Source organism: Rhamphochromis sp. 'chilingali' (assembly GCF_963969265.1).
Source record: "Rhamphochromis sp. 'chilingali' genome assembly, chromosome: 11".
Taxonomy (NCBI): Eukaryota; Metazoa; Chordata; class Actinopteri; order Cichliformes; family Cichlidae; genus Rhamphochromis; species Rhamphochromis sp. 'chilingali'.
The window spans coordinates 29,611,962-29,637,636 of NC_137938.1; the positions used below are offsets into that span (position 1 = coordinate 29,611,962).

Consider the following 25,675-nt stretch of genomic DNA (forward strand, 5'->3'; position numbering starts at 1 on the left):
TCTCTCCTCAAACTGTTTCCATCGTCCTCCATCTCCTGTCAGACCCCCGCAGCACTGACCCGACAGAGGAGGGGGACTTTACCCCTGATGGTGTTTACGCCCACCGACTGAGGTCAATCTAGGGGAAGGTCTGCCGTAAATTGTTGATTGGATGCCGCGGACGGACAGCCAATTTCTCGCCAGTGCTGTTCCTGAGAGGAGAGCGAAGCTAAATGTGAGCACCTGAAGCACCATAGGGTAAGTAACCGCTTTAAACCAAATTGAAAAGCAGATTTATTCTTTCTTTTTTATTTTTTTTTTTTATTTTATCTTTTAAATATAGAAACCTTTGTCAGTTCAGATAGGACTGGCAGCGTCTTAAGGGGAACTTGTTGCCATGCTTTCAACGCTTTTCTGTGATTTTTCATGCTTTTTCTTGGTTCCAATATAGAAGATTGACAAGTTCGTTTTGCGGATGAACGCCAGCAGGGGCATGGTGACATTTTATTTTTGAAATAAAATCACGGCTTGGATTTTGGGTTAATACGTGTTTGGAGTGTATAAGTGCTTATTACCCGGAATTCAAAATAAAGTCAAGGCATGCCTCAAAAGGTATGTCTCGTATTATTGCTCATTTAATGCTTTCATTTTTTTTTTCATAAATACACTGAAGTTTTCCTGTTTCCGTTATTAAAATAATAATAATAATAATAATAATAATGATGATGATTTCAAAAACTACATATTCATTCGCTCTGTTCCATAATAGTCCTGTCAAAGAAAGTCTTATAGAAAGACTCCAGTAGCTGTATGATTCACAGTATTATATAGTTTACATTCCTTTTTTTTTCTGCCGATGTATTTTCAGATATCTCGGTAAAAGATGTTTGTAATGTTATTTTAGCCTGTAACTATTCTTCTAGGTTGCTTGAAATTGTGAATTTATTTACTCAACTTAGTTTGTTATTGGAGAGTCTGAGCATGATTGTCAACTTTACCATATTTTCATTTATTATAGGTTTTTTTTTTTTTGTTTGTTTTTTTTACCTCAGTCTTCGGGTGTTGCAGAAATAAAATCAACTTGCCTCCAAATGAATTGCAGAAACAGATCTTACTGTAAATCTGAAGTTCTCATTTGGGATACCCTCTAGTGGTTGCAAAGTGGCATTAGATTTGTTTAGAGTTCTCTCAACAGCTGAAGGGTGTGTTTCAGTAATGCTGTATTCCCTCAAATGTGCATTTTAGAATGGTGAAAATTTGTAGATTTGGCAGGGGACGGGTGGTTAAGTGTGTAAACAGGAGCAAACCCTGGTTATGTCTACACTTTAAATGTTTGTGCCATATGGGCACTTTGACAAATCAAATTTGACTCTTAATGAAATGGAGAGGATGCAGTTATCAGTCTGTTCACACTGAAACTGTTTATCCTCAGCAGTCTCTTAGAAGTGGCTTCCAAACGCTGCAGTGTCTCATTTTAAATAAAAGATGGAGAAGATGGAGAAGATGTCAAATCGCTTCTTGAATAGAAGATGTTTATTTTTGGTGTGGAGCGTCACCCGGGGATCACATCTTCTCATGCAACACTCTCATGTGCCACATTGGTGCAAATTATTCCTTCTCCCACTTGCTAATCAATTTATTGGTATTTCTACCACACACAAGATTCTTATTACTTATTGACTGACCATATATTACCACAGGGGGCTGTGAATCCCTATTGCAGCACTAATATACTAATGACTTATATCTATATCTATTTTTTTTTTCTTTCGTGGCTCAATTAAGTACTAAAAATGATTTTTTTTTCTCCACTGTGTAACAAAATACACAAATAAACCATGCTGTGATTTTATTTGTTTCCAAAAGTCAATAACTGCTCCTTAAAAACATATGAAAAAAGGAGGCAAGGGAGTTCAGGGAGTAATTGGGAGCTGAAGTAGGGTTAAGACGCTGAATATTTACTGGCCTCATCTCAGCAGAGAGCTGATTATACTGCAGCTGAACATCCGTACCATTCCCAGTGGCTGGGACTTGTTCCTCCCTCTCAGTGAAAGAAATAAAAGATTTATAGCAGGCCAACTCACAGCCTTAGTAAAGCTGAGGGAAAATTTGAACGCATATTTTTTTTTCTTTCTCTTCTATGCGTATTTTTTTGCCGTTGAATTGGGGGCAGGCAAGGCCAAGAATGTAATAGACCTGTCAAGCATCTCCAGAGAGGAGCAACCAGCAGAGGAAGAGAAACAGGAGATTGGGCAGGAGGAGAGGGAGATAAGAGAGAAAAGGGCTTGTGAATGTTATTGAGTTGGGACAACAAGGGCATCACTCAGCATGGTTTTGAAAGAGTGAGCTGATTAAATAATGTAGTAAAACTGCTACTTGGAATCTGATTACATAGCCCACAAAAAGTAACAAACTTGACTGTTGCAACAACAATTGGGTATCATTAGTTCATAATATTTAAAAAAAAACAAAAAAAACATCTGTTACCTGTGCTTACTTTTTCCCTGTTAATTAGAGTCAAACTAAACTAAATGTAACCTGCAGGATCAATTTACTGATGTCTTTTCACATCAGTCTCATTACATCCTATAGCGCACCATATGGGAAAACAGGTTTCCATCCATGTTTAATTATGCATTTTAACTCATGAATGTTTAAACATGTGGTCCATCGAAGCACTCATGGCCCAAATGTGGAGCCTGAGGCTGGGTTGGGGGCAGATGAGATGAAGCTGGTTACTTTGTCTTAGTTCATAATAAAACAGTTGAAAAACCACCACAGTAATCTAAATTAAGCTCACTAATAAAAAAGAGATTAATCAGATTTTGAATTAATTTTCCTTTTTAAATTGGCTCTTGCTTTATGTTACATGTAGTGGCCTCACACGTTTTTATCTTCAAGCGCATTGTGTCTGTTTGATGCTTCTTTCTGAATTTGAAATGTATAACTCTGCTTTTTAGTGCAACCATGTTTTCTCACAAAATTTTCTATGAATGTGAGAGAGCGAGGTTTCATGTTGCTCAGACTCAGTTTACACATCATGGATGTGAATCTGCACAAAGTAAATCAAGGTTTTAATGAGCAACACTGTCAAAGGTGCTGCATCATAACAGCTGCTTGAATCACAGCTGAGTGTTTTTTGGCTTCTGTGTTTTTAGCAAGAAACATCTGGGGTGTCTCACTTTGTTGCTTCTTGCACGAACATAACTGTCTCATTACAGTTTGACAAATGCGCTCAAATTCTTAAATCAGGATTAGATACTTCTGCGGTACAAATCTGAAAACCACCACATTGTTAACTTTTTATCTGGAAACAACTTTAATTTTTGTTGTGATACTCTTAATTGTATTAAGGTAAGTCAAATAAGACGTCTTTCACTACAATAATATTAACTGGAAAGGATTTCAAACCAACTTCCACTTTTTCTACACTTTTTCACTTGTTTTATATTTCCATTTTCAGTGCTTTGTGGCATTGCTCATCTGTGTTTGTCAAAAATAGGGTGCATGGTGGTGCAATGGTTAGCACTGTTGCCTCACAGCAAGATGATCCTGGGATTGATTCCAGGATTCGTGGCTGTGTTGAGTTTGGATGTTCTCCCTGTGTCTGTGTGAGTTTCTTCAGGTACTCTTGTTTCCTCCAGCAGTCCAAAGATGTGCTGTTGATTCTAAAGTGGCCGTAGGTGTGAATGGCTCTCTGTCTCTCTGTGTTAGACTGGTAATATGTACAGTGTATGGCTCCTCTCACCCTGGGATATGCTCTAGCCCACTTGCAACCCTGAATTTGATTAGGAGAAGAGGATGGATGCTTTTCTGGCTGTAATTGTCATTTATAGTGAGTAAATACACTCACAGGACACTTTATGACGCACACATAACTAGTAATGGCCTTAATCCTTTGTGGTAGGGATTCAAAAAGGTGTTTAAAACATTCCTCAGAGATTTTGGTCCATATTGAGATGATGGCATCAGACAGTTGCTGCAGATTTGTCAGCTTCACGTCGATAATGTGAATCTTCCATCTGAGTACAGTGAACTCATTGTAACGTTCAAGAAACCAGTTTGAGATGATTTGAGCATTGTGACAAGGCATGTTGTCCTATTTGAAACAGAAGATGGATCTGGCTAAAAACAATACTTAGTATGCTGGGGCTTCAAGATTAAATGCTCTTCTGCTGCCTTGGTTGTAACAACTGGTTATTTGAGTTACTGTTATCTTCCTCTCAGCTCAAAGCAATCTATTCTCATCTCACCTCTGTTATCAACAAGGATTTTTTTGCCCAGAGAGCTGTTCTTATTGTATATTTTCTCTTCTCAGATTGTTCTCTAGAAAGTCTGGGACCAAAACCCATTCTACACTCAACAAAAATATAAACGCAACACCTTTGTTACTGCTCCCATTCCCCATGGGATGGACGTAGAGACCTAAAATTCATTCCAGATACACAATATAACCATCCTTCCCAAACAGTGGTCACAAATCAGTCCAAATGTGTGGTAGTGGGCACATCTGCTATATTGAGATAATCCATCCCACCTCACAGGTGTGCCACATCAGGATGCTGATCTGACATCATGAGTAGTGCACAGGTGTACCTCAGACTGCCCACAACAAAAGGCCACCCTGGAATGTGCAGTTTTGTCTCACAGCAAAATGCCACAGATGCCACAAGCAATGAGGGAGTGTGCAATTGACATGCTGACAGCAGGAATGTCAACCAGATCTGTCGCCCGTGCATTGAATCTTCATTTCTCAACCATAAGCCGTCTCCACAGGCGTTTCAGAGAATATGGCAGCACATCCAACCGGCCTCACAACCGCAGACCTCGTGTAACCACACCAGCCCAGGACCTCCACATCCAGCAGGTTCACCTCCAAGATCGTCTGAGACCAGCCACCCAGACAGCTGCTGGAACAATTGGTTTGCACAACCAAACAATTTCTGCACAAACTGTCAGAAACCGTCTCAGGGACGCTCAACTGCATGCCCGTCGTCCTCATCGGGGTCTTGACCTGACTCCAGCTCGTCGCCGTATTGTGTATCTGGAATGAATTTTAGGTCTCTACGTCCATCCCATGGGGAATGGGAGCAGTAACAAAGGTGTTGCGTTTATATTTTTGTTGAGTGTACATTCAAAGTCATCTTTCTTCCTCATTCGGGTGCTCAGTTTGAACTTCAGCCGGTTGTATTAACTTTGCTTCTATATCTAAATGCATCGAGTTGCTGCCATGTGATTGGCTGATTACATAGCTGTGTTGACGAGGACTTGAATTGCTACACAAATAAGGTGGCCAGTGAGCGTAAATAAAAATGAATCAGAGAAAATATACACCACTGGGACAAAGTGATAAGCTTAGAAGTTACTTTATCATTTCAATTCAAGATGATAAATATGCAAGTTATACAAACATCCATTTCCAGAAGTTGTCGAGCTTGTACTAAGTGGGAACCTTAGGGAACCAGGCTGCTGTATTTATATATGCATGGTTTGCTTTTCTCTGTGAAAAAGAGTTTATGCTAGCAGACATGATTGCACGGTAATGTGAAGTAAAACCAATGCACTGATTAATGGCGGCCTTTTAATTCCAATCACTGAAATCTGCCCAATTTATCACTTTAGTTTGGCAGTAGGTCTAACAACATGTACTAGACAGAGCCAAATAGGTGTACTTATTCATAATTTTAACCACTGAGGCTCTCCTTTTGTATCCTGCTTGTATTTTTTACATTTTAATTAATATCTTGTTATGTTTCACATTGCAGAAGTTGACTGTTTTATGAGAAAATGGTTGAGACATCAGTGGTATTCACAAACACTGAAATAAATAATATAAAATAATGAATAAAAATAATCTTTTCAGAAGTTTATAAAAACGTTTAATTGCAAATAAATCTTTTATTGAATGTTAATTTTATGTTGCTTTTCTTAGATAGGCGTGTTTTTAGACATAAATGTTCTTCATAGGGATTTTTCCACAAAGATATTCATTAAAAATAAACAGTTCTTATAATTACATCTTCTTATCATCACAAATTGAAAAATACGGAATGAATACATATGTATGTCTTGCCCAGAGATCTTCATGAAAACACATTTTTGAGTGAATAGGCATGTTAGAGTTAATGAAAGGCCATTATCTGGGTTTATAGAAGAATCTGTCATGGTCACATGGAGTTTTCATGTTTTCATCAATGTTTTTATCAATCACACATTAATTATGATTTTAGGCTTTGAGGCACATTTTTTTCACCACCCTGTTGCAGTAGGTGCAACATTTTAAATTTTGGTATTATTTATCCCAGCTATCAATGTGATGTGCTCCCTCTCTTAAAACGACATAGCTGAACATAGCTGATTCTTTACACTATGATGCATCTTTAGCCCAAGGTCTCACTTTGTTTGGATTGCAAAACAAGAATTACTTTGCTTAAAAACAGGAGATAATTCTGTGACTAAAGCTTCTGGGAAATGTTTATGTTGTGATTAGATTGTTAGTCATGAAATATTCCTCGCAAGTTAAATCTTTTTCTTAGTAATTTGTGTTAAAAGTATTCGAGGTTCAATGTAACTTTTGTAGTTCAGTTCAAGAAAAAAATTTAATAAAATAAACAATCAGTTGCTTGGGACAAAATATGCCCCAGCATTGTTTGAAGACTTCATCTTCTCATTCTTATTATTGCAGTGCTTCAGCAGCTTTACAGAAGCTCTGCAGTCTGTCACTGGCAAATAGCTTTTTTCCTAGTTTTGCACTCTGTCTTGGGGCATCTTGCTCTTTGATGTTTTTAAACTAATTTGTGAAAGAGACTGAGGTAAGATGAGCTCGGTTTACAGTTGCTCAAATATGACTGCAGGAAAGTTGTTTATTTTGAAGAACAAATGTTTTAATTAAATATTCTTGCTTTAAGTGTTTGGTGTTGAGAGAGTGAGCTCAAAAACAGGTAAAGATGTCAAGGAAATTGGCTGAGAATCTGTACTGCAAACAGGTGATTCTCTAGTGAGCAAGTGAAGATAGCAACTAAAGATCTGTCAATCATCTTATTGCAATTTATGTTGCAGCTGATTCTACAAATTGTCTTGAATGAAAAAAAACATTGTTTTTCCTGCATATTTTACAGCATTTACTACACACACACACACACACACACACACACACACACACACAAATACAGAGGTTACAGTGGGTCAGATCAATCCAGAACAGCAATCCGACAATTTCAGTTAATGAGCAATAAAATCTGATAGGCAGGCTGATACTGTCGAATGAATGAATTTTTCATGTGCTTCCAGTGACTGCATGGAGATAGTTACTCAGTAATAAGAAAATAATGACATCCCATGGCCTGCTTACACCTAGAGCACATCATGCAGATATAAACTTGTGGTTGTGGTACTTCAGTATATAGGCAGAAGAGGTGCCTTTTTAAAGTGGCAGGCACATTCTGAGTGGGAAAAACATGTTATTGTGAAACCCTGAGTGATACAGAAAATTGTAAGAAAGAGAGGACAGGGGAGGGAGATGAAACTATTTTCAAAGGAAAGGACTGCAATTTTATAAACTAGATTTTAAAATCTTATGTCATGTGCTAATTCATTTTGGAGTTTTTAAACCAGATTTTAGATCTATGCATGTTCTGTTGCTGAATCAAGTTTCTTTTTGAATGTTTTGAAAAACTAACTGAATCATAGTAATTTTGTGTTTGCTTAAAATATGTGTTAAGAAGTTTAGTGCAGGTTAAAAAGGTTAGTGATGTGCTGTGTAGGACTGGCGCTGGGCTGGCTCCCTTGCACCAGTTAGGCTAAATCAAGGCTAAAAGACAGAAATTTAATTCAAGGTGATAATGTTGCTTAGATGTACTCACCAAACCCACCTTTTATACTATTCATATTGTCAAGGGGGTTGGAAATTTGCCATATAGATCTCTGATTGTATCTTGTGAAATCAATCACTTGAGATGTCTTTAGATGCTGTTGCCAGTGGTTTGTCTATTGCAGTGGTTCTTAACCTGGGTTCGATCGAACCCTAGGGGTTCGGTGAGTCGGTCTCAGGGGTTCGGCAGAGCCTCCACTGCGGAGGTCGCAGAGGTCCAGCCACGCCCGAATTATCCTGTAAATTTGTGATGACACGCCCCCTTCTGGCCATCACTGGCTGCAGACGATCATGCTACACTGCTTGGCCAATCAGGGCTGCGGGGAATGTAGCGCGCGCAGTAGTCAACATGTGAATGTCGTGGTAGTACTTCGCGTGATTTTTTTTAAACATTTTAATCCATACTAACTATGTCGGGCAAAAAAAGAAAGTGGTTGGACGAATATGTACAATATGGATTTACATGTATCATGGAACGTGATGGGAGTGAGCGTCCTATCTGCATGATTTGCAACGCCAAGTTGAGCAACTCTAGTCTCGCACCGGCAAAACTAAAGGAACACTTCTTGAAGCTGCATGGAGACGGGGAATACAAGAACACAACACTTGCTGAATTCAAGGTGAAGAGAGCCAGATTCGATGAAAGGCCCACTCTGCCTGCTCTTGGATTTGTACCCGTTAACAAACCGATCCTCACAGCATCGTACGAAGTTGCTTACCTGATCGCAAAGCAGGGCAAGCCACACACCATTGGTGAAACACTCGTGAAACCAGCCGCGTTAAAGATGGCAAATCTGATACTCGGAACAGCGGCCGAAGGTAAATTATCACAAATTCCTCTTTCAAATGACACAGTCAGCGACAGAATAGAAGACATGAGTAAAGACATCTTGGCTCAAGTAGTCGCCGATCTGATTTCAAGCCCGGCAAAATTCAGCCTTCAGCTCGATGAGAGCACAGACGTTGCTAATCTAAGCCAGCTTACTGTTTTTGTGCGCTATGTGAAAGATGACATGATAAAAGAAGATTTTTTATTTTGTAAGCCTCTTACAACAACAACTAAGGCAGCCGATGTGAAGAAGCTTGTGGATGACTTCTTCGGAGACAACAATCTTTCATGGGACATGGTTTCTGCAGTTTGTACAGACGGAGCTCCCGTCATGCTGGGAAGAAACTCTGGTTTTGGTGCGCTAGTAAAAGCCGATGCACCACACATCATTGTGACTCATTGTATTTTGCACAGGCATGCATTGGCAACAAAAACCTTGCCTCCAAAAATGGCAGAAGTATTAAAAACAGTGGTGGAATGTGTGGAATGTGTGAACTATGTGCGAAATAGTGCTCTGAGGCACCGCATCTTCAGTGAGCTGTGTAAAGAAATGGGCTCTGAATTCGAGGTACTTCTGTACCATTCTAATGTTCGGTGGTTATCCCGGGGACAGGTGCTGAATCGTGTTTTTGCCATGCGTGTGGAATTAGCCCTGTTTTTGCAAGAGCACCAACACTGTCATGCAGATTGCTTCAAAAATCCTGAGTTCATTCTCATTTTAGCGTACATGGCTGATATATTCGCAGCTCTCAATCATCTCAATCAGCAGATGCAGGGTGGTGGAGTCAATATCATAGAAGCGGAAGAACACCTGAAGGCTTTTCAAAAAAAGCTAACGTTATGGAAACGACGAACAGAGAACAACAACTTTGCAAACTTCCCCCTTCTGGACAACTGTGTAAGTAAGGTCGAAGATGTGTCTGGAATCGGAGATGTTTCTGTATCCACGGAACTGAAGCAAACAATTGCAACGCACTTAGATGAGCTTGCAAAGTCTCTCGACAGATATTTCCCTACAAGAGAGTCATATCCAGCATGGGTGAGACAGCCGTTCACGTTTGCTGTTGAGACAGCAGATGTCAATGATGAATACCTTGACGAAATCATTGAAATTCAGCAGAGCCAGGTTCAACAGCAACTCTTCAGAACAACAACACTCTCAACGTTTTGGTGTCGACAAATGGACAGGTATCCAATTATTGCTAAGAAAGCCCTGGATTTTTTTATACCATTTGTTACAATATATCTTTGCGAGCAATCCTTTTCGACGATGCTGGACATAAAAACGAAGAAAAGGAACAGACTTTTCTGTGAAAATGACATGAGACTGGCACTTGCCAAGGTGAAGCCACGCATATCTGAACTGGTCTCTCAAAGGCAACAGCAGAAGTCACACTGATTTGCAGGTATGTAATTTGTTGTAAGTTCATGCATTGTGTTGGTTTTGTTCTTTGAACAAGGTGATGTTCATGTACGGCTCATTTTGTGCACCAGTAAAAAAACATATCTATGTCTTGAATTTGAAAAAAAAAAAAAAAAATTTCACTAAAGAGGGGTTCGGTGAATGCGCATATGAAACTGGTGGGGTTCGGTACCTCCAACAAGGTTAAGAACCACTGGTCTATTGATTTGTTCAGTTGAACTTGTCTAGGATATGGGTTGATTAACAATGCAGAGTAGAGGTCAGAGTCAGTCAGTAATTGTAATGTGATGCTCATGACGGAGCGGGTGGTGCTAAGGTGGTAAAAGTCTCACTTAATTCATTCATGGACTAACAAGAAAATTCAAACTGTGATGCTGCCAGTCAGTAGTCCGTTTCAACTTCCTGTTGCCGATAAATATTTCATGCAGCTTTTTGCATGCTGTCGTACAGCCTCTGTGTTTGAGTGTAACAGAAGAGAGCCAAAGACTTGTAAGCGAGGGGAAGAGAAGTTCTTATATATCTATATCATGTCTCCTCTCTGCAAAAAGACATCAGTGCCAGGCTACTAATCGCATGTTTCAAAGAAAAGGCTAGTTTAGATGAGATGTGTTGTTACTAATGTTTTCATTAATTAAGCGTATTGCGTTCCTTCTTTTGTCTAAAGCTAAATATTTGTCTGTTTTAGTAAACGACAAAGCTAAGGTTGTTCTCTGCAACAGACTCCCTCTGGAATTGGTTTTAAGATTTTTTTTCTGCAAAAAACTGCAACAAAAACAACAGAAAAAGTTCTCTTTCTGTTTCAAATAGGTTTAAAATTCATTTACTCATTTGCTGTGTCTAATAGCCTGCTGTTTCATGAGTCGTGGCTATGTTTTGAGATCTCAGATGTCATTTTATTTATCCCAGCTATCAATGTGATGTGCTCCCTCTCTTAAAACGACATAGCTGAACATAGCTGATTCTTTACACTATGATGCATCTTTAGCCCAAGGTCTCACTTTGTTTGGATTGCAAGACAAGAATTACTTTGCTTAAAAACAGGAGATAATTCTGTGACTAAAGCTTCTGGGAAATGTTTGTTGTGATCAGATTATTAGTCATGAAATATTCCTCGCAAGTTAAATCTTTTTCTTGATAATTTGTGTTAAAAGTATTCGAGGTTCAATGTAACGTTTGTAGTTCAGTTCAAGAAAAAAATAAAATAAACAATCAGTTGCTTGGGACAAAATATGCCCCAGCATTGTTTGAAGACTTCATCTTCTCATTCTTATTATTGCAGTGCTTCAGCAGCTTTACAGAAGCTCTGCAGTCTGTCACTGGCAAATAGCTTTTTTCCTAGTTTTGCACTCTGTCTTGGGGCATCTTGCTCTTTCATTCATTCATTTTTCATTTATTTATTCATTTTCAGGCACAACAAATACCTATATTGAACATAAAATACACAAAACAAAAAACAAAACTTGCCTGAAAAAGGAGTGGGACGAAGAAAACTTATTAAATCCCACCCCTATACTCACTCATCAACAAAAAAAACAATAAACTTCCCGCAGCTACGCCCATCATTGCATACAGACCCATCAACAGCCCCGGGCAGATACAAGCATCTAAGCGGCAGCTCGCAACCAACAATTAGAGCCTTCATAACTGAATACAGAATATATAAATTATAAATTGCATTACCACAGGTAACAGGCAGTAATAACTACAAGTAACAAACACACATACATATACATACATATATATCTACACACACAAGTACATATATGTACATACATACGCACACTTTATTTTTTATTTTTTATTTTGGAATCCATACCAGCAATGGTAAGAGGACAGACATTACAGAGCACACTAAAACCCATCATTGAGTATACTGTGACCAGACCAACTGTTTGTAGAGAAATTTAAATCTATGAATATTTTTGCATTGTTTCAATTGTAAACTCAGACTGTTCCAGATTTTCACACCACATACAGACACACAAAAGCCTTTACGGGTTGTTCGAGTTCTGGGTAATTTGAATTCTCCAAAGCCTCTCACATTATAAACCTTTTCTCGAATTTCAAATCTAGTTTGTAAATTTGCCGGTAAAAGTTTAGTAAAAGCTTTATACAAAATTATGGATGTATTGTAATTAACCAGATCCTGGAATTTAAGTAACTTTGCCTGAAGAAAGAATTTGTGAGTATGATCTAGATAACCAGCCTTGTGAATAATACGCAGTGCTCGTTTCTGTACTGTGACTAATGGATTAGTTGTATTTTTATATGTATTTCCCCACACTTCCACACAATATGTAAGATATGGAAGAACCAGGGTACAGTACAGAGTACAAAGTGCATCTTTATCAAGGAATTGTTTCACTTTGTTCAAAACTGCGAGGCTTCTAGAAATTTTGGTTTTTATGTGTCTGACGTGGGGTTTCCATGAAATTTTGTTATCAATTATAACTCCCAAAAATTTGTTTTCACTCACATTATCAATTGGTACACCTTCAATGATAATTGGTAATTCTATATTATATTTTAAATTACCAAAAAACATTGCTTTAGTTTTATTTATATTTAATGATAATTTATTTATGTCCATCCATTTTTTTTATTAATTTTAGCTCCCTGTTTACAGTCATTACAAGATCAGTATAATCATCGCTACTGAAAAATATGTTGGTGTCATCTGCGAACAGTATGAGTTTAAGTACTTGAGAAACATCAAAAATATCATTTATGTATACATTGAAAAGTTTTGGTCCCAACACTGACCCTTGGGGAACACCACATGTAATACCAAGTTTCTCTGAGTGGTAATGCCCTATGCTAACATATTGTTCCCGACCTGTTAGGTAACTTTTTAACCAGTTACCAGCTTTCCCTCGAATACCATATCTTTCCAATTTATCCAGTAAAATTGAGTGATTGATTGTGTCGAAGGCCTTTTTGAGGTCAACAAAAATACCAACTGCATATTTATTTTTATCCAGTGTATCAGTAATTTCTTCTACTGCCTCAATTATCGCCATTGAAGTGGTTCTTTGCGTTCTGAAACCATACTGACCAACATTTATTATTTGATGTTTTTCAAGGAATTTTTCTAATCTTGAATTAAAAAGTTTTTCTAGAATTTTTGAGAATTGAGGCAGTAGAGAAATAGGCCTATAATTGGTAAAACTGTGTTTGTCATTACTTTTATATAGTGGTATTACTTTCGCAATTTTCATTTTTTTTGGAAAACAACCGGACTGAAATGATAAATTACAGATATATGTTAAGGGACTAGCAATATTCAGAATAACCTGTTTAACTACAGACATATTTATGTCATGATAATCCATTGAAGACTTACTTTTACATTTTAATGTGATATTTATTACTTCTTGCTCATTTGTAGCTGAGAGGAACAGTGAAAAGGGATTTGATTTTATATTACTGATATTTTCATTTTTATGACACGGGATGTCCGCTGCTAGTTCAGGGCCAACATTTATGAAGAATTTATTGAACCCATCGACAATATTACTCATGTTGTGATTTTCACCATTTGCATCAGTAAAATATTCAGGATATGATGTTCCAGAAGATCCTTGTTTAATTAAGTTGTTTAACACATCCCAAGTTCCTTTTATATTGTTTTTATTTTCATATAATCTTCTTCTATAATAAAGTTGTTTGCTCGTTCTTATAATATCAGTCAATTTATTTCTATATGCTTTATATCTTTGTTCCACTTCTTTTGTTTTTACTTTGATAAACTGTTTATACAGATTGTTTTTCTTTTTGCAAGCATTAATAATTCCTTTTGTGAGCCAAGGACTTTTTATCTTTTTTTTCTTTGTCATGTGTTCGTTTACAGGACAATGTTTATTGTACCACATAGTAAAAATATCTAGAAAATTATCATAAGCCTTGTCCACATCTGACTCTTCATACACCGAACTCCAATCTTGTTGTGCTAAATCGAAATTGAAGGCATGAATTGCTTCTTCATTTATTGTTCGCTTTGCTATCATGATCTTGGTATCTATTTTTTTTAAATCACAGTCACACAAAGTAAAAACTGGTAAGTGGTCAGTTATATCACAGACAAGCAGACCACTATTAATTTGGAAATCCATGACATTAGTAAAAATGTTGTCAATAATAGTGGCGCTATGTGATGTTATTCTGCTTGGCTTTGTTATTGTTGGATATAGTGATAAGCTGTACATTGTGTCAGTAAAGTCATCTTTGATGTTGATGTTTTGAGATCTCAGATGTCATTTTATGGTAAGGATTAGGGTGCGGCTCATGATTAAGATCGTCATCAGTCGACACTACTGGGTTGTAAACCACATTCAGCAAACAATAAATTCTTTTGATGGCACACAAATGAGTGTTACATGTCATTTCAGGATACTGGGGTGCTGAGTCTAATGATTCCCCTAAAAACAAAGATTCCTAAAGAACATGCTTGTCATTTGCGTCATTTACAGAACATAACCTGCCATCAGATTCAGTGTGACATTAAAATAAAGTCTTCACATGAAACCCAATTGACAGGGTTTTTTTCTCATAAAGATTGTAACATTATGATGCAAAACTTGTGCAGCATAAATCAATTTCTCAGCACTTCATCTGTATGCTGACAACAATCCACATTTCTTCCCCCCAAAAATATGGAGCATTACTTTATTTCTGAGCAATTTCTCATGAATTATTCTGTACAGCCCACAAACTGGGTTTGAGCGACAGCTTGCACAAACACCCTACTCCTGATGGCCCTTTGGTCAAAAGAATTGCACCGTCCTTAGTTCACCCTTCAAATTGAATTACATCAACTAGTTGTGGATTACAGTACCACTGTGCATCAATATCGCCAAAGGGAGAGCATGGCTTATAGAGAGCAGTCAGTGAATAATGCATCCTAAAAATACAAACAAAAACGAGGCAATTAATAAACTAATGTTTTCACACAGCTCACCCAACACACTGATGCATGCATTGCACATGTGGATTAGTGTTTCTCTCACTGACCTAACATCAATAATTCTTTTTATGCTATGGACAGGTTATGTAGGTAAAACCTTTGTGTATTGAACACTGATAATACATACATAATTGATCAAATATGACTGACTGTGTTAAAACTTTCATGGGTGGAAGGCATGTCAGAACAAACAGAATACTGACTCAGTGATGAGCATCCATACGGCTTATAAATGCTATAAGCTGTCACAGTGCAATTATAGTTTATATATGAAGTGTGTGTGTGTGTGTGTGTGTGTGTGTGTGTGTGTGTGTGTGTGTGTGTGTGTGTGTGTGTCGTCATTAATTCAGAAGCATGCTGGTCAGTGAGTATTAGGATGTTCAGTTAGTATTACATTACACATGTAAGTGGTAAGTGGTTCTTCTATAGCACTCTCCTCTACTAAAAAGGCTTTAAACAAAATACCTCATATACACAAGCACTTTTTTCCTACACTTAAGTGCTTTCTAGCAAATACTCTGATGGATGGTTTGGAGAGCAACTTGTGGTTCAGTATCTTGCACAAGCATACTGCATGCACACTGGAGCAGGCAGGAATTGAACAATCGATCTTCCAATTAGTAGATGGCTTGCTTTAACTCGTGCATGTCTAATTTCCCCTATGCGTTTACATGAAAGGTGTCATGTTGGCAGCAACGAATCAATCTAAAAGCTGAATTCATGGATCATATTACTCTTTTTCCACAGAAAACACAGAGACATTATCCTGTGTTCCAAAGGTTGCAGGTTAGTGGTGTAAAAGAGTTCGAGCAGCAGATTAGAATGAAGTACGCTAACATTTTATACGGTTTCTACAGCATCAAACTAATTTGAACGTATTCCTCTGACAGTGCAATGCACAGTTTGTGTTTCATGTGGTTTTAGGAAGCTACACATATAAAAGGTACACCCCCAGCAGAGAATCTATATCACACTTAAAACATGCTGTAAATAAAAGAATTAGTGAAAACGTGGGGTGGGGCTTCCATCTGATTTTTAACCCCCTCGGACCATAACCTGCTCCTGACTGTTTTAGTTTTTGCTCTGGCAGCTGCAGACTTCCTGTTGTTTAAGAGTTTGAGAGTAAAGATTGAATATAAAAACAGATTTGAAACATAGGCTTGGTAAAAATTTGATCACATCACCAATTACAGTGTGGGGTTTGTGTTTTAGGATCATATATTAATGCTTTCAGAACAATAAATTTTTTGCTGCCAAGAGATAGAAAATCAAGGAATAAAGTTGGGTCTCATAGTTAATATTTATTACTGACAGCCATTAGAGAAACACAAAGAGATGCTGCTTTGCTTTGGGCCTCAGCTTTCTTAATTCATATACAGACATAAACCCAGAATGATTTGCAGTATTTTTAACACTGTCTTTGCATAATTTTTAACCCTGTAAGACCCAACCTATCGAAAACAGCCAGAAAATTCAAATTCTTTGGAATTTAGATGTTTATTAACCCTTATAACAAAATCCACAATTTCTTTTTGCTGTATCATGTTGCATATGATATATTTTTATTACATATTTATTATATATATTTTTGTATCACATTTGATACATTGGGCATTTTTGGCAACTTTTTGTTAAAAACAATGTTAATTTTATACAAAAAAGGAGAATTTTGTCCATAACATTTTGAAAGTATGGCAAGTGTTGATCATGTTGATGAGATAGAGGTCTCAGAAACTCATATATCATATATGATACAAAGGGCATTATAGGATTAAATGGAAGTTGATTGTCTGTGATATAAGAAATATGATTAGCTAAATAAGTTTTCCTTTTTACAAGAAAACATTGCGTAGCACCTTTTCTGGCAGCATAACCACCTGCAGACAGCAGCGGGAAGAAATCCAGGCAATAATGGGAGCGTCAAAACTAACTAATGTGGGGATGAACAGAAAAGTATTTGACCAGCATAATATAATCTGCAGTATGATCATTGCTTTAACAATGTAACAGATAGCTTTAAGATGGCCTTAAGATGTTTATGATGATGTTAACTTTGTATTCCAGGTGCAGTTATAACTATTTTATACATATTGCATATCTGTGCTTATTTGAGTTGATGTTCAGGTTCATTAATGGTTTTGAGCTTCATCTAGTGAGAGTGTCTAGATGATCCATGCTGAGGGAAAACTAGAACATAGAAGGAATTGCAGTACATGCTTACACAACAGTTCATTTTAATATCTTTTATATGTTCATATTCTTGTATTAAGGTTTTAGTAGAGGTTCTTGGTTAAAACATTTATTTAGTAGAAGACATACACATAGTCTCAGTGAGCCTCTGGTCTAGTGAAAGGTCAGAAGTGCAACAGGTGAATTGAGAAAGAGCATTTGAGGACGAGACACAGACAGTTAAGAGGTGACACAAAGAGCATGTGAGGTCAACACATACACACACATTAGTTAGATTTATTTAGAGGAGAGATTAGTTATGTCTCGACAAGAAAGAGGAACAATTCACTTTAAGATAAGAACGGAAAGTACCAGCCATGAAAATAGAAGATGATTTTCTAGGTGAAAAGTCATTGTGGTGTTCATCTGATCTATGTATAAAATGTATCGGTGACGCATGAAGGGGCGTCAGTAAACAAACCCTGATGTTATAAAATAATTGTTTGTGCTTTAGTAAGTCGAAGATCAATTGCTGTTTCCAGTGATCTTCCCACGTGCGAATTAAAATCTTCGTTTGACTTCACCCGGCCGGACCAGTGTGGTTATTTTTCGATCACCTCTTGTACCCTTTCTCAATTTTTGAATCTTAACACTAACTAAAAACTAACATAAAAAACTGAGTGTGCAGTATCCAATGATTTTCCTTTACTCTGTGCCCTTTGTGTGGTTACAAAGCTGTCTGTCTGAGGTGAGACCAAAGACAAAGTTCCAATAATAAGCGTTCCTTCGTTCTCCTTTCCTGTCAGAAAAAGTAGCCACTCATCTTTGGATCTATTTTAAAAGACAGAATCAAATGCACAGTGGGCCATGAAGGGCCCCACAGTAATTATGTTTCTCCTGCTTTTTTGTGTCATTAATTTTCAGCCTGACCATGTTCACTGGAGCAAGATGACTTTACCCAACAAGTCAGACGACACCTCCTCCCCCTCCTTCCCTCTCTCTTCCCTTGAACATAATTTCTCTGTCTATGTCACCAATGACCTCTCGTACTCCCCCATATCCTTCCCCACATCCTCTTCCTCTTTGCTGACTTCCACCAACTGCACCAGCTCTGCTTCACCCTACTCTCCACCATACAACTTCTATGCGGTGCTGTTAGTCCTCCTGATCTTCTGCGTGGTGTTTGGTAATGTGCTGGTGTGCGTGGCGGTGTCTCGAGAACGTGCCCTGCAGACCACCACCAACTACCTCATCGTCTCACTGGCTGTTTCTGACCTGCTGCTGGCCACGCTGGTCATGCCTTGGGGCGTATACCTGGAGGTGTGTGCACTTGTGTTTGTTTTCCCTTCTTTTCTTGTTTATTTTTTTGTGGTTCAGAAGAAAGACAAAAAAAAAACAGAGAATCAAATCCTTAGATGCAATGGAAATCAAGAGGATAAGAGTGTTCGGTAGTTTTCAGCCTTTTTCGAACAAACACAAAGCAAATGAGACCAGTAATATATTAGATAAGAATATGAGCCGACTGATAACCAGCCTTCCAGAATTTCACATATGCTGTTTTGTCTAGCTTCTTATAGTAATTTCAGTAGCTTTGGTTTGTGGACTGCTGGTTGAAAATGAACAATACAAATACATTTTTGTTAGTATGAAGTTACCAGAACAACATTATGGATAAGATTGGTATGGTAATCAAGAAAATAATAGGACTTATTAATAATGCGCATATTCTTTTGGAATAACCTGTCAGGTCTTCTCACATTTTGGTTTGCCTTTTGTGTTTTATTAACAAAAGGGGAGAAAAGCTTCCATTGTGTATCTTTGCTTATTATGCTTCCTTTGTTTTAATTCTATTTTTTCTTTCTTTCTGTTAGTTATTCTGCTTGATTTTTTTTTTCTTTTGAATTCTGAAATTTGTCTTAGTCGTCATCAGTTCTCCGGGCACTTTCTGTCCTACCATATCCCTTTGTTTGTCCTGAGTTTAATTAAAGTTATCTTTTTGTTTGTGTAGGTGATGCCTCTGTGTTCTGTATATTGGGTCCTCTTTTTGAACTTCAAACAACACAAAAATACCCACTCACATTTACAAGATCAGTCAACGTAATGTTACATGGTTCCTTATCTTTATTTTATTATAACCTACTCAAAGAAAGATTGAATCAATAAGTGTTTTGGCATTTTTGGCTATTAAATAACACATACCTTTGTCACATATCAGATTGGCTATTGATTATATCACTGATTAATTATTTAATAATTATAAATACTGTTACTCTGTTTTAGTCAAGAATAATTATTGTTTTTTTTTTAGATCCAAGGGACTTACTTGAATTATTTTTTTTAAATCCTTTGGTGCACAGCAGTCACTGTTAGAGTGCAAAATACTTATTTCTGCATTATTTAGTAGGTAAACACAAATCCTTTGTCTTTTTCTTTCTGACAGTCTTTGTAGTTAAATTTCAAAAGGAAGTAATGATCTTTATTAAACTATTAAAACTCAAATTAAATATTGAATTATCCAATAAGAAGCAAAAGTTTGAACCAGCCTGGTTAATATTGATGTGCTGCACATGAATAAAAATGTACAAAACGTGATACCAGGTTAAAAAAATGAAAGTGAGTTATGAGTGAGTAAAACTCATTTGCTTTGTTGAAGGTGGTAGGAGAGTGGCGATTCAGCCTCATCCACTGTGACATCCTGCTCACCCTGGACGTCATGATGTGCACAGCCAGTATCCTCAACCTCTGCGCCATCAGCATCGACAGGTGGACACTTGCCTAAAAATTACTCTCACATTATCACCTTTACTGCTTGTTTGTTCTCTTTTCTCTTTGTGTCTCCTCTTATTGTTGAGCTCACCTCACTTCTATTCTAACAATTTATCTTCCTCTTGAGAATTCCCTTTCAGCAGGAGAACAAGTTATTCTGTTATAAACTAGTTGAAATTATATAAGTCATTTTTAACCAAATAACATGACAGTAAATCAGTATGGTATTTCTTCCACCTAATCTTGACCTTTATATTTTTTTTTGGCTGGGTTATGCAAATAAACGCTAACCAAAGAGCATGCATATACATACATTACCTATACAAACCCCACTAAAAACTGCATTGCCATCATCCAGCTGTCACTGAGTAGCCAAATAAAAACTTCTTTCTGCTGCAGTCATCTATCTGTCCACCTTGTAATGACAGGTTTTCACAGTTGCAACCCTAATTAGTATTTGCTTTAGTGGAACCATATAAAAAACCTGATTAAGTGTTCCACCTCACCTGATGCCCTCTTAATGGTCCGGCGAGAGGTGGCCAGACACCCAGCGGGCAGACAGTCTGCAATTGGGTCCTAATTCTTCTGACAAAGTAACACATTTAGACTGCACCACTTTGGTCTTGTGTAATTTTTTTATAGCATCTAAGGATAGTCTCTAAATTGTTTTTGTTGAATCCACAGAGAGTAATTTATATATAATTCAGTAGCAAAGCTGTCAGGGCTTAAAGCCCCCAAAGTGACCCATTACAAGGACACAGGGGTGAGGTAAAGTGCTGTGATTTAATTAACTCGAGCACTTTGTATGCAAAGTCATCCAGTGTATTCTGCAAAACAAGAAATAGGACAAATCTAGATAATGATTGTGCAGCTAGTGTGGAGTCATTATTTTGTATTTTACTTTAGGCTTCATGTTCCAAAATTGAACTTTGCTATTTGGGCTGTTTGGGACCTGATGAATGTAAAAACAAAGAATTGCCTGATTTTTATATTTTACCTGATTTTTGTTTCTGACAAAAATGAAATCCACATATGAGGGCATTTGTTTTCAATTAAACAGTGGCAGCATAATGTCCTTGTAAATGGATATCAGGCCCTTGTGGAGCAACATTTAATATTTTGGTCTGCACAACCCAAAATGTGATGTCCACATATGTGGACGCCAGGTCCTAGGAGGTCAATTAGGTGCAGAAATACATTTGTTTCCTCTGCATTGACGTGCATGTCAAGACACAACCATAAGTTAACGTGTAGGAGGCGCGTTAATGTGTCTGTGTGTATGTATTGTTGCAGATATACAGCGGTGGCAATGCCATTGCTCTACAACACCAGATACAGCTCCAGGAGGAGGGTGGCGGTGATGATTTCGGTTGTGTGGTTCCTTTCTTTTGCCATCTCCTGCCCTTTACTGTTTGGGCTGAACAACACTGGTAAAGGGTCATCTGATACTTTTTGACTTTTTCAGTGCTCAGCTGTAAATTGTTTTCTTTAAAATTATAGAACTGTTTCTTTTTTTAATACAAAAACAGTCTTTCCAAACTGTCTTTAAATTTGATTATTCGTCTTTTAAAAATATAATGCTGTGACATTTCAATATGTTGGCATCATCGATGGTTAAAATTGTCTCACAGTAGTAGCAGTAGGGAAGGTGCCCAGCAGCTAACCTTATTGGAGAGCTATGAGGTAGAGAAGCATAGTCCAGCTCCACCTCTAGGTACATGCAGACCCCGACCTCCTTATCTATAAACACTGGGAATTGGTGCTGTCTAGTCCATTTGACTCTGCAGTGAGCACGAGTTGGTGATGAAGGACTTCAGCTTTCAAAGCACTCACACTGAACTCAAAGGCGGCCACTTGAGAATAAGTGGGGAAACATCGAGTAATGCGAGGGTGAGCAAGAGGCATCCGGCAGCCTCAGTTGTGGGTCCAAATGCAGCAAGATACCAAATGATGTAAGTCAAACTGTGAAAAATATTCTCTCTCCCCAGAAATGTGTTGCTCGTAGATTACAGCACGGCATTTGAAAGGTGCTCTGTGCATTGCTTTTCATTCAGTTCCAGCGCCAGCGTTTGAATGTAAAGGATCACATTGCATCATTGGTGGCTTGCAAAGCGACCCATGGCTCATGAGTTGGGAGTTCGCCTTGTAATCGGAAGGTTGCCGGTTCGAGCCTACCGCCTACTGGTGTTGGCCAGAAGTGGCGCGACATGGCAGCCTCGTTTCTGTCAGTCTGCCCCAGGGCAGCTGTGTCTACAACTGTAGCTTGCCTCCACCAGTGTGTGAATGGGTGGATGACTGGGTGTGTAAAGCGCTTTGGGGTCCCTAGGCAGGACTAGTAAAAGCGCTATACAAATACAGGCCATTTACCATTTGCAAATGTAGGTTTGATGAAACGCCAATGAAAACAGCGTTTTACTTCATGAGTTAACATTTTTAACATGGTGTCCAAAAAGTTTCAAGATCAAGAAGAAATGAATGAGTTTAATGGTAAATTCAACTGATGGTTATTACAGCTGACAACGAATGGAAACAGATGACCAAAGTTAACAGCACCTTTAATACAGAATAATTGAATATGTTGTACTCTTCCATACATCTTTACTATGATTATCATAGAGTAGATTTGCCCACCGCCAACCTCAACTGTGCATCAGTGCAACAGAACTGATTCATGTTTCTAAGATGGACTGTTCATCAGTTTTTAGGGTAGCAGAGCCACAGATTCCTATTTAGGATAACTTGAGTGCCATCTCACTTGTCTTTATGATTGCTCTGATAATAGTTAAATTCTGCACCAGTTTAAATCCTAGGTTAACCTCTCTTGCCTTTTGCCTTTGTACTTTACACATAGACAGATAAATCTTGCAATTATCCCTAAAGGCTTCTGTACTATATCCATTCTTTGCCCTTTTTCTTTTTTTCTGCTGCACATTAGCTAATCGTGAAGGCACCACGTGCAGCTTTGCAGACCCGGCATTTGTGGTGTACTCATCTGTGGCCTCCTTCTACGTTCCCTTCATTGTAACATTGCTGGTGTACGCGCAGATCTGCCTGGTGCTGCGCAAACGCGGCAGACGCACTGCCCCGCCACGCAGACACGGTTTGCTTGCGCAAGGTGCGGCTGAAGCAGAAGGTCACCGACACAGGAAGGTAGATTTCATACCAAACTAATGTTTATCAAGCTTGAGTCAAGTTTGAGTTTTCTTCCAGCCATTTTGCAATTGTAACGAGATAGAAAGTTTAGATGAAGTCAACAACAGTCTTCATCATATTTGAAAAACACTTTTGTAACTTCAGATACACACACTTCATCTCATGCACAGTGTAATTTCCATAAGATGACACTAGATTCTTATCCTACCAGCAAATATATTTTACTGTGAGATATCAGTTTCCAGTTCTTTTTTGCATTATCTTTTCTTTTCAATATACATGGCATTCTTCCATTTCAGAATAAGTGTACACAACCAGAAGATGTGAAGCTGTGCACCCTGATCCTGAGACCTGCCTCTGCAACCCCACAGCGCAAGAAAGTGGTGAGGGTCATAACTTAAGCCAGCACTCAGTCCAAACAGATTCTCTTTTTATTGTCATTTTTATGTAATTCTCACACAGAGCCTGGTTAAAGAGGCGGTGGTTCACCCTCTTGAAGTGGAGCCAGGTCATTTCCTGCCACAGAATGAGCAAGGTCTGGCTCCTCCGCCTCCTCCTCAGGCCTCTTCGAAATCTGGACGACCCCGGATCTCCCTGTCCATCTCGGTTGGACCTGCTCCTGTTCTCCCCTCAACCGTGACACGATCGGCTCTGACACCTCGTCCTCCCACCCTTGAGGATGGCATGAGGGGCCGTGAGGGATGGAGGGAGCGCAGTGCAGGCAAAGAGAAATGGGGCATCACCAAGGAAAGGGTGAGAGGGAGGCTGTCACAGCAGAAGGAGAGAAAGGCGACTCAGATGCTTGCTATTGTGCTCGGTAAGCAGTGGGAAATGCAGACTTATTAATGAGGTGTTCTCTGCACCACGTGTGCATGCTCAATCTTCACTTGTAGTTTGTCACACTGTGCACTGGTGCATTCACAAACTCTTTCTACCTGAAAGCCAGACCATTCCTAAGTCTCTATGACATTGTTTTTCAAGATATCCTTCTATATCTAGTGAAGGCACAGAACACATCTAAGCTAACAGAACAAAGTTAATTTAATTTAATTTAATTAAGGCTTATTTATATAGCGCCGATGTGTACTATAAGGTATTCAGTACTGCATCAATCAAGCGACAGAAGTTAATGAGAAGAGAAAAAGTAAAACACAGAGAAACAGGACAAAACACAAAACATGAGAGTGATTAGACAAACATATGATGACATTGATTAATGATATTTCTTTGTTCTTTGTCTCCATGCTTTGTCCTGTTGCATGTTTGTTGTCTTTTTTGGTCTATGTGTGTGTGCTGGTATATAAACTTGTGGAGAGTGAAAAGTGAGAGTGGAAGAAGTGCTCATGCATCACATTAAGTCCCGCAGCAGTCTAAACCTATAGCAGCATAACTAAAGGAACGTTCATGGATATTTAATCCAGCTTTAACTATAAACTTTATGAAAAGGGAAAGTTTCTTGTCTTATCTTTAAAAGCAGAGGTGTCTGTCTCCTGAGATGGCTCCACGGGAGAGGGTACTCCTAGCTGATTGTAGCTTGTCCCATGTATCATCACATTTGCTCAGATGCCTTCATCTTATTTAGGTATTTTCACAAGTTTGCTGAGATTGCATACAGAGAGCAATAAAAGACTAAATAAAAATTAAACCAAAAATATGGGTTAAAACCAGCAATCATGAAATGTTTTTTAATACATAAAAGGTGACTGTAGATGTTTACTGTACAATAATTCCCTTGAGCCAGTTCTGTATCGCAAAAGGAAATGCAATCACCTTTGGCAGAATGAAGAAAAATCTAGATGAAATGTGTCCCGAGGGCTTTATTCTGAATAACTGAAAATAATTTGATTTCTCCAGATGAAAGATTTTAAATGTAAATTTGGAGCAAGTTTTCCTTATGTCAGTTGGAGAAACAGTGATGAATGTTAGCATTCACAGCAGCAGTTTTTATGGCCTTTATTATTTATGACTTCTGACTTGATTGTATTTTTCTCACCAAGCTCATTTTTGTTGTGTGATTTATGACATTTGGCAGTTCTGACTCTGAAACTGGGATAGATGATATCCTCTGTCTGTGTATTTACTGACTCAGTGGTTTTATGAGGGTGTGCAAACTACAAATGTACAAGTAGACAAGATATTTAATAAATTACATCCTTGAATGATTTCTGTGACACACAAAGACATAACCCCCGTCTTGTCTTTCTTTCAAAGGTGTGTTCATTATCTGCTGGCTGCCTTTCTTTCTGACCCATGTACTGAAGGCCCACTGCAGAAGCTGCTGCATCTCACCCTCCCTGTACAGCGCCGTTACCTGGCTGGGATACCTCAACAGTGCCGTCAACCCTGTCATATACACCACTTTCAACATTGAATTTCGCAAAGCCTTCATCAAGATCCTGCACTGCTAGTCCAAAAGGATGAGAGGTGTCAGTTGTCCAAAAATAAAAAAATAAAAACGCCTGACATCAATTTGAGTTCTGAGGTGAGAAAGAGCTGAGTAAGAAGCAAAGATAAAGAAGTGTG

The 25,675-nt window shown here is 38.2% G+C and overlaps 2 protein-coding genes across 2 annotated transcripts; both read left to right on the forward strand.

Annotated features, from left to right (window-relative positions):
- drd2l (dopamine receptor D2 like) lies at positions 1 to 25,594 on the forward strand. Its single transcript, XM_080896321.1, has 8 exons — positions 1 to 237; positions 18,158 to 18,553; positions 19,887 to 19,996; positions 21,293 to 21,429; positions 22,935 to 23,149; positions 23,452 to 23,535; positions 23,615 to 23,969; positions 25,364 to 25,594. Exons 2-8 carry the CDS (start codon positions 18,182 to 18,184, stop codon positions 25,558 to 25,560), a joined length of 1,470 nt encoding a protein of 489 aa, XP_080752447.1. The 5' UTR covers positions 1 to 237; positions 18,158 to 18,181; the 3' UTR covers positions 25,561 to 25,594.
- On the forward strand, positions 8,320 to 10,077 carry LOC308406042 (protein FAM200C-like; the record flags this gene model as incomplete). The annotated part of the gene is made up of 1 exon (XM_080896847.1): positions 8,320 to 10,077. The coding sequence occupies one exon, from the start codon at positions 8,320 to 8,322 to the stop codon at positions 10,075 to 10,077; it is 1,758 nt and encodes a 585-aa protein (XP_080752973.1).
- Positions 25,595 to 25,675: the final 81 nt, after the last annotated feature.

Coding starts and splice junctions, on each gene's coding strand:
- drd2l (XM_080896321.1), top strand. CDS start 18,182: ATGACTTTACCCAACAAGTCAGACGACACCTCCTCCCCCTCCTTCCCT. Junction 23,150..23,451: donor AAGGTCACCGACACAGGAAG/GTAGATTTCATA, acceptor CTTCCATTTCAG/AATAAGTGTACACAACCAGA. Junction 23,536..23,614: donor CCCCACAGCGCAAGAAAGTG/GTGAGGGTCATA, acceptor ATTCTCACACAG/AGCCTGGTTAAAGAGGCGGT.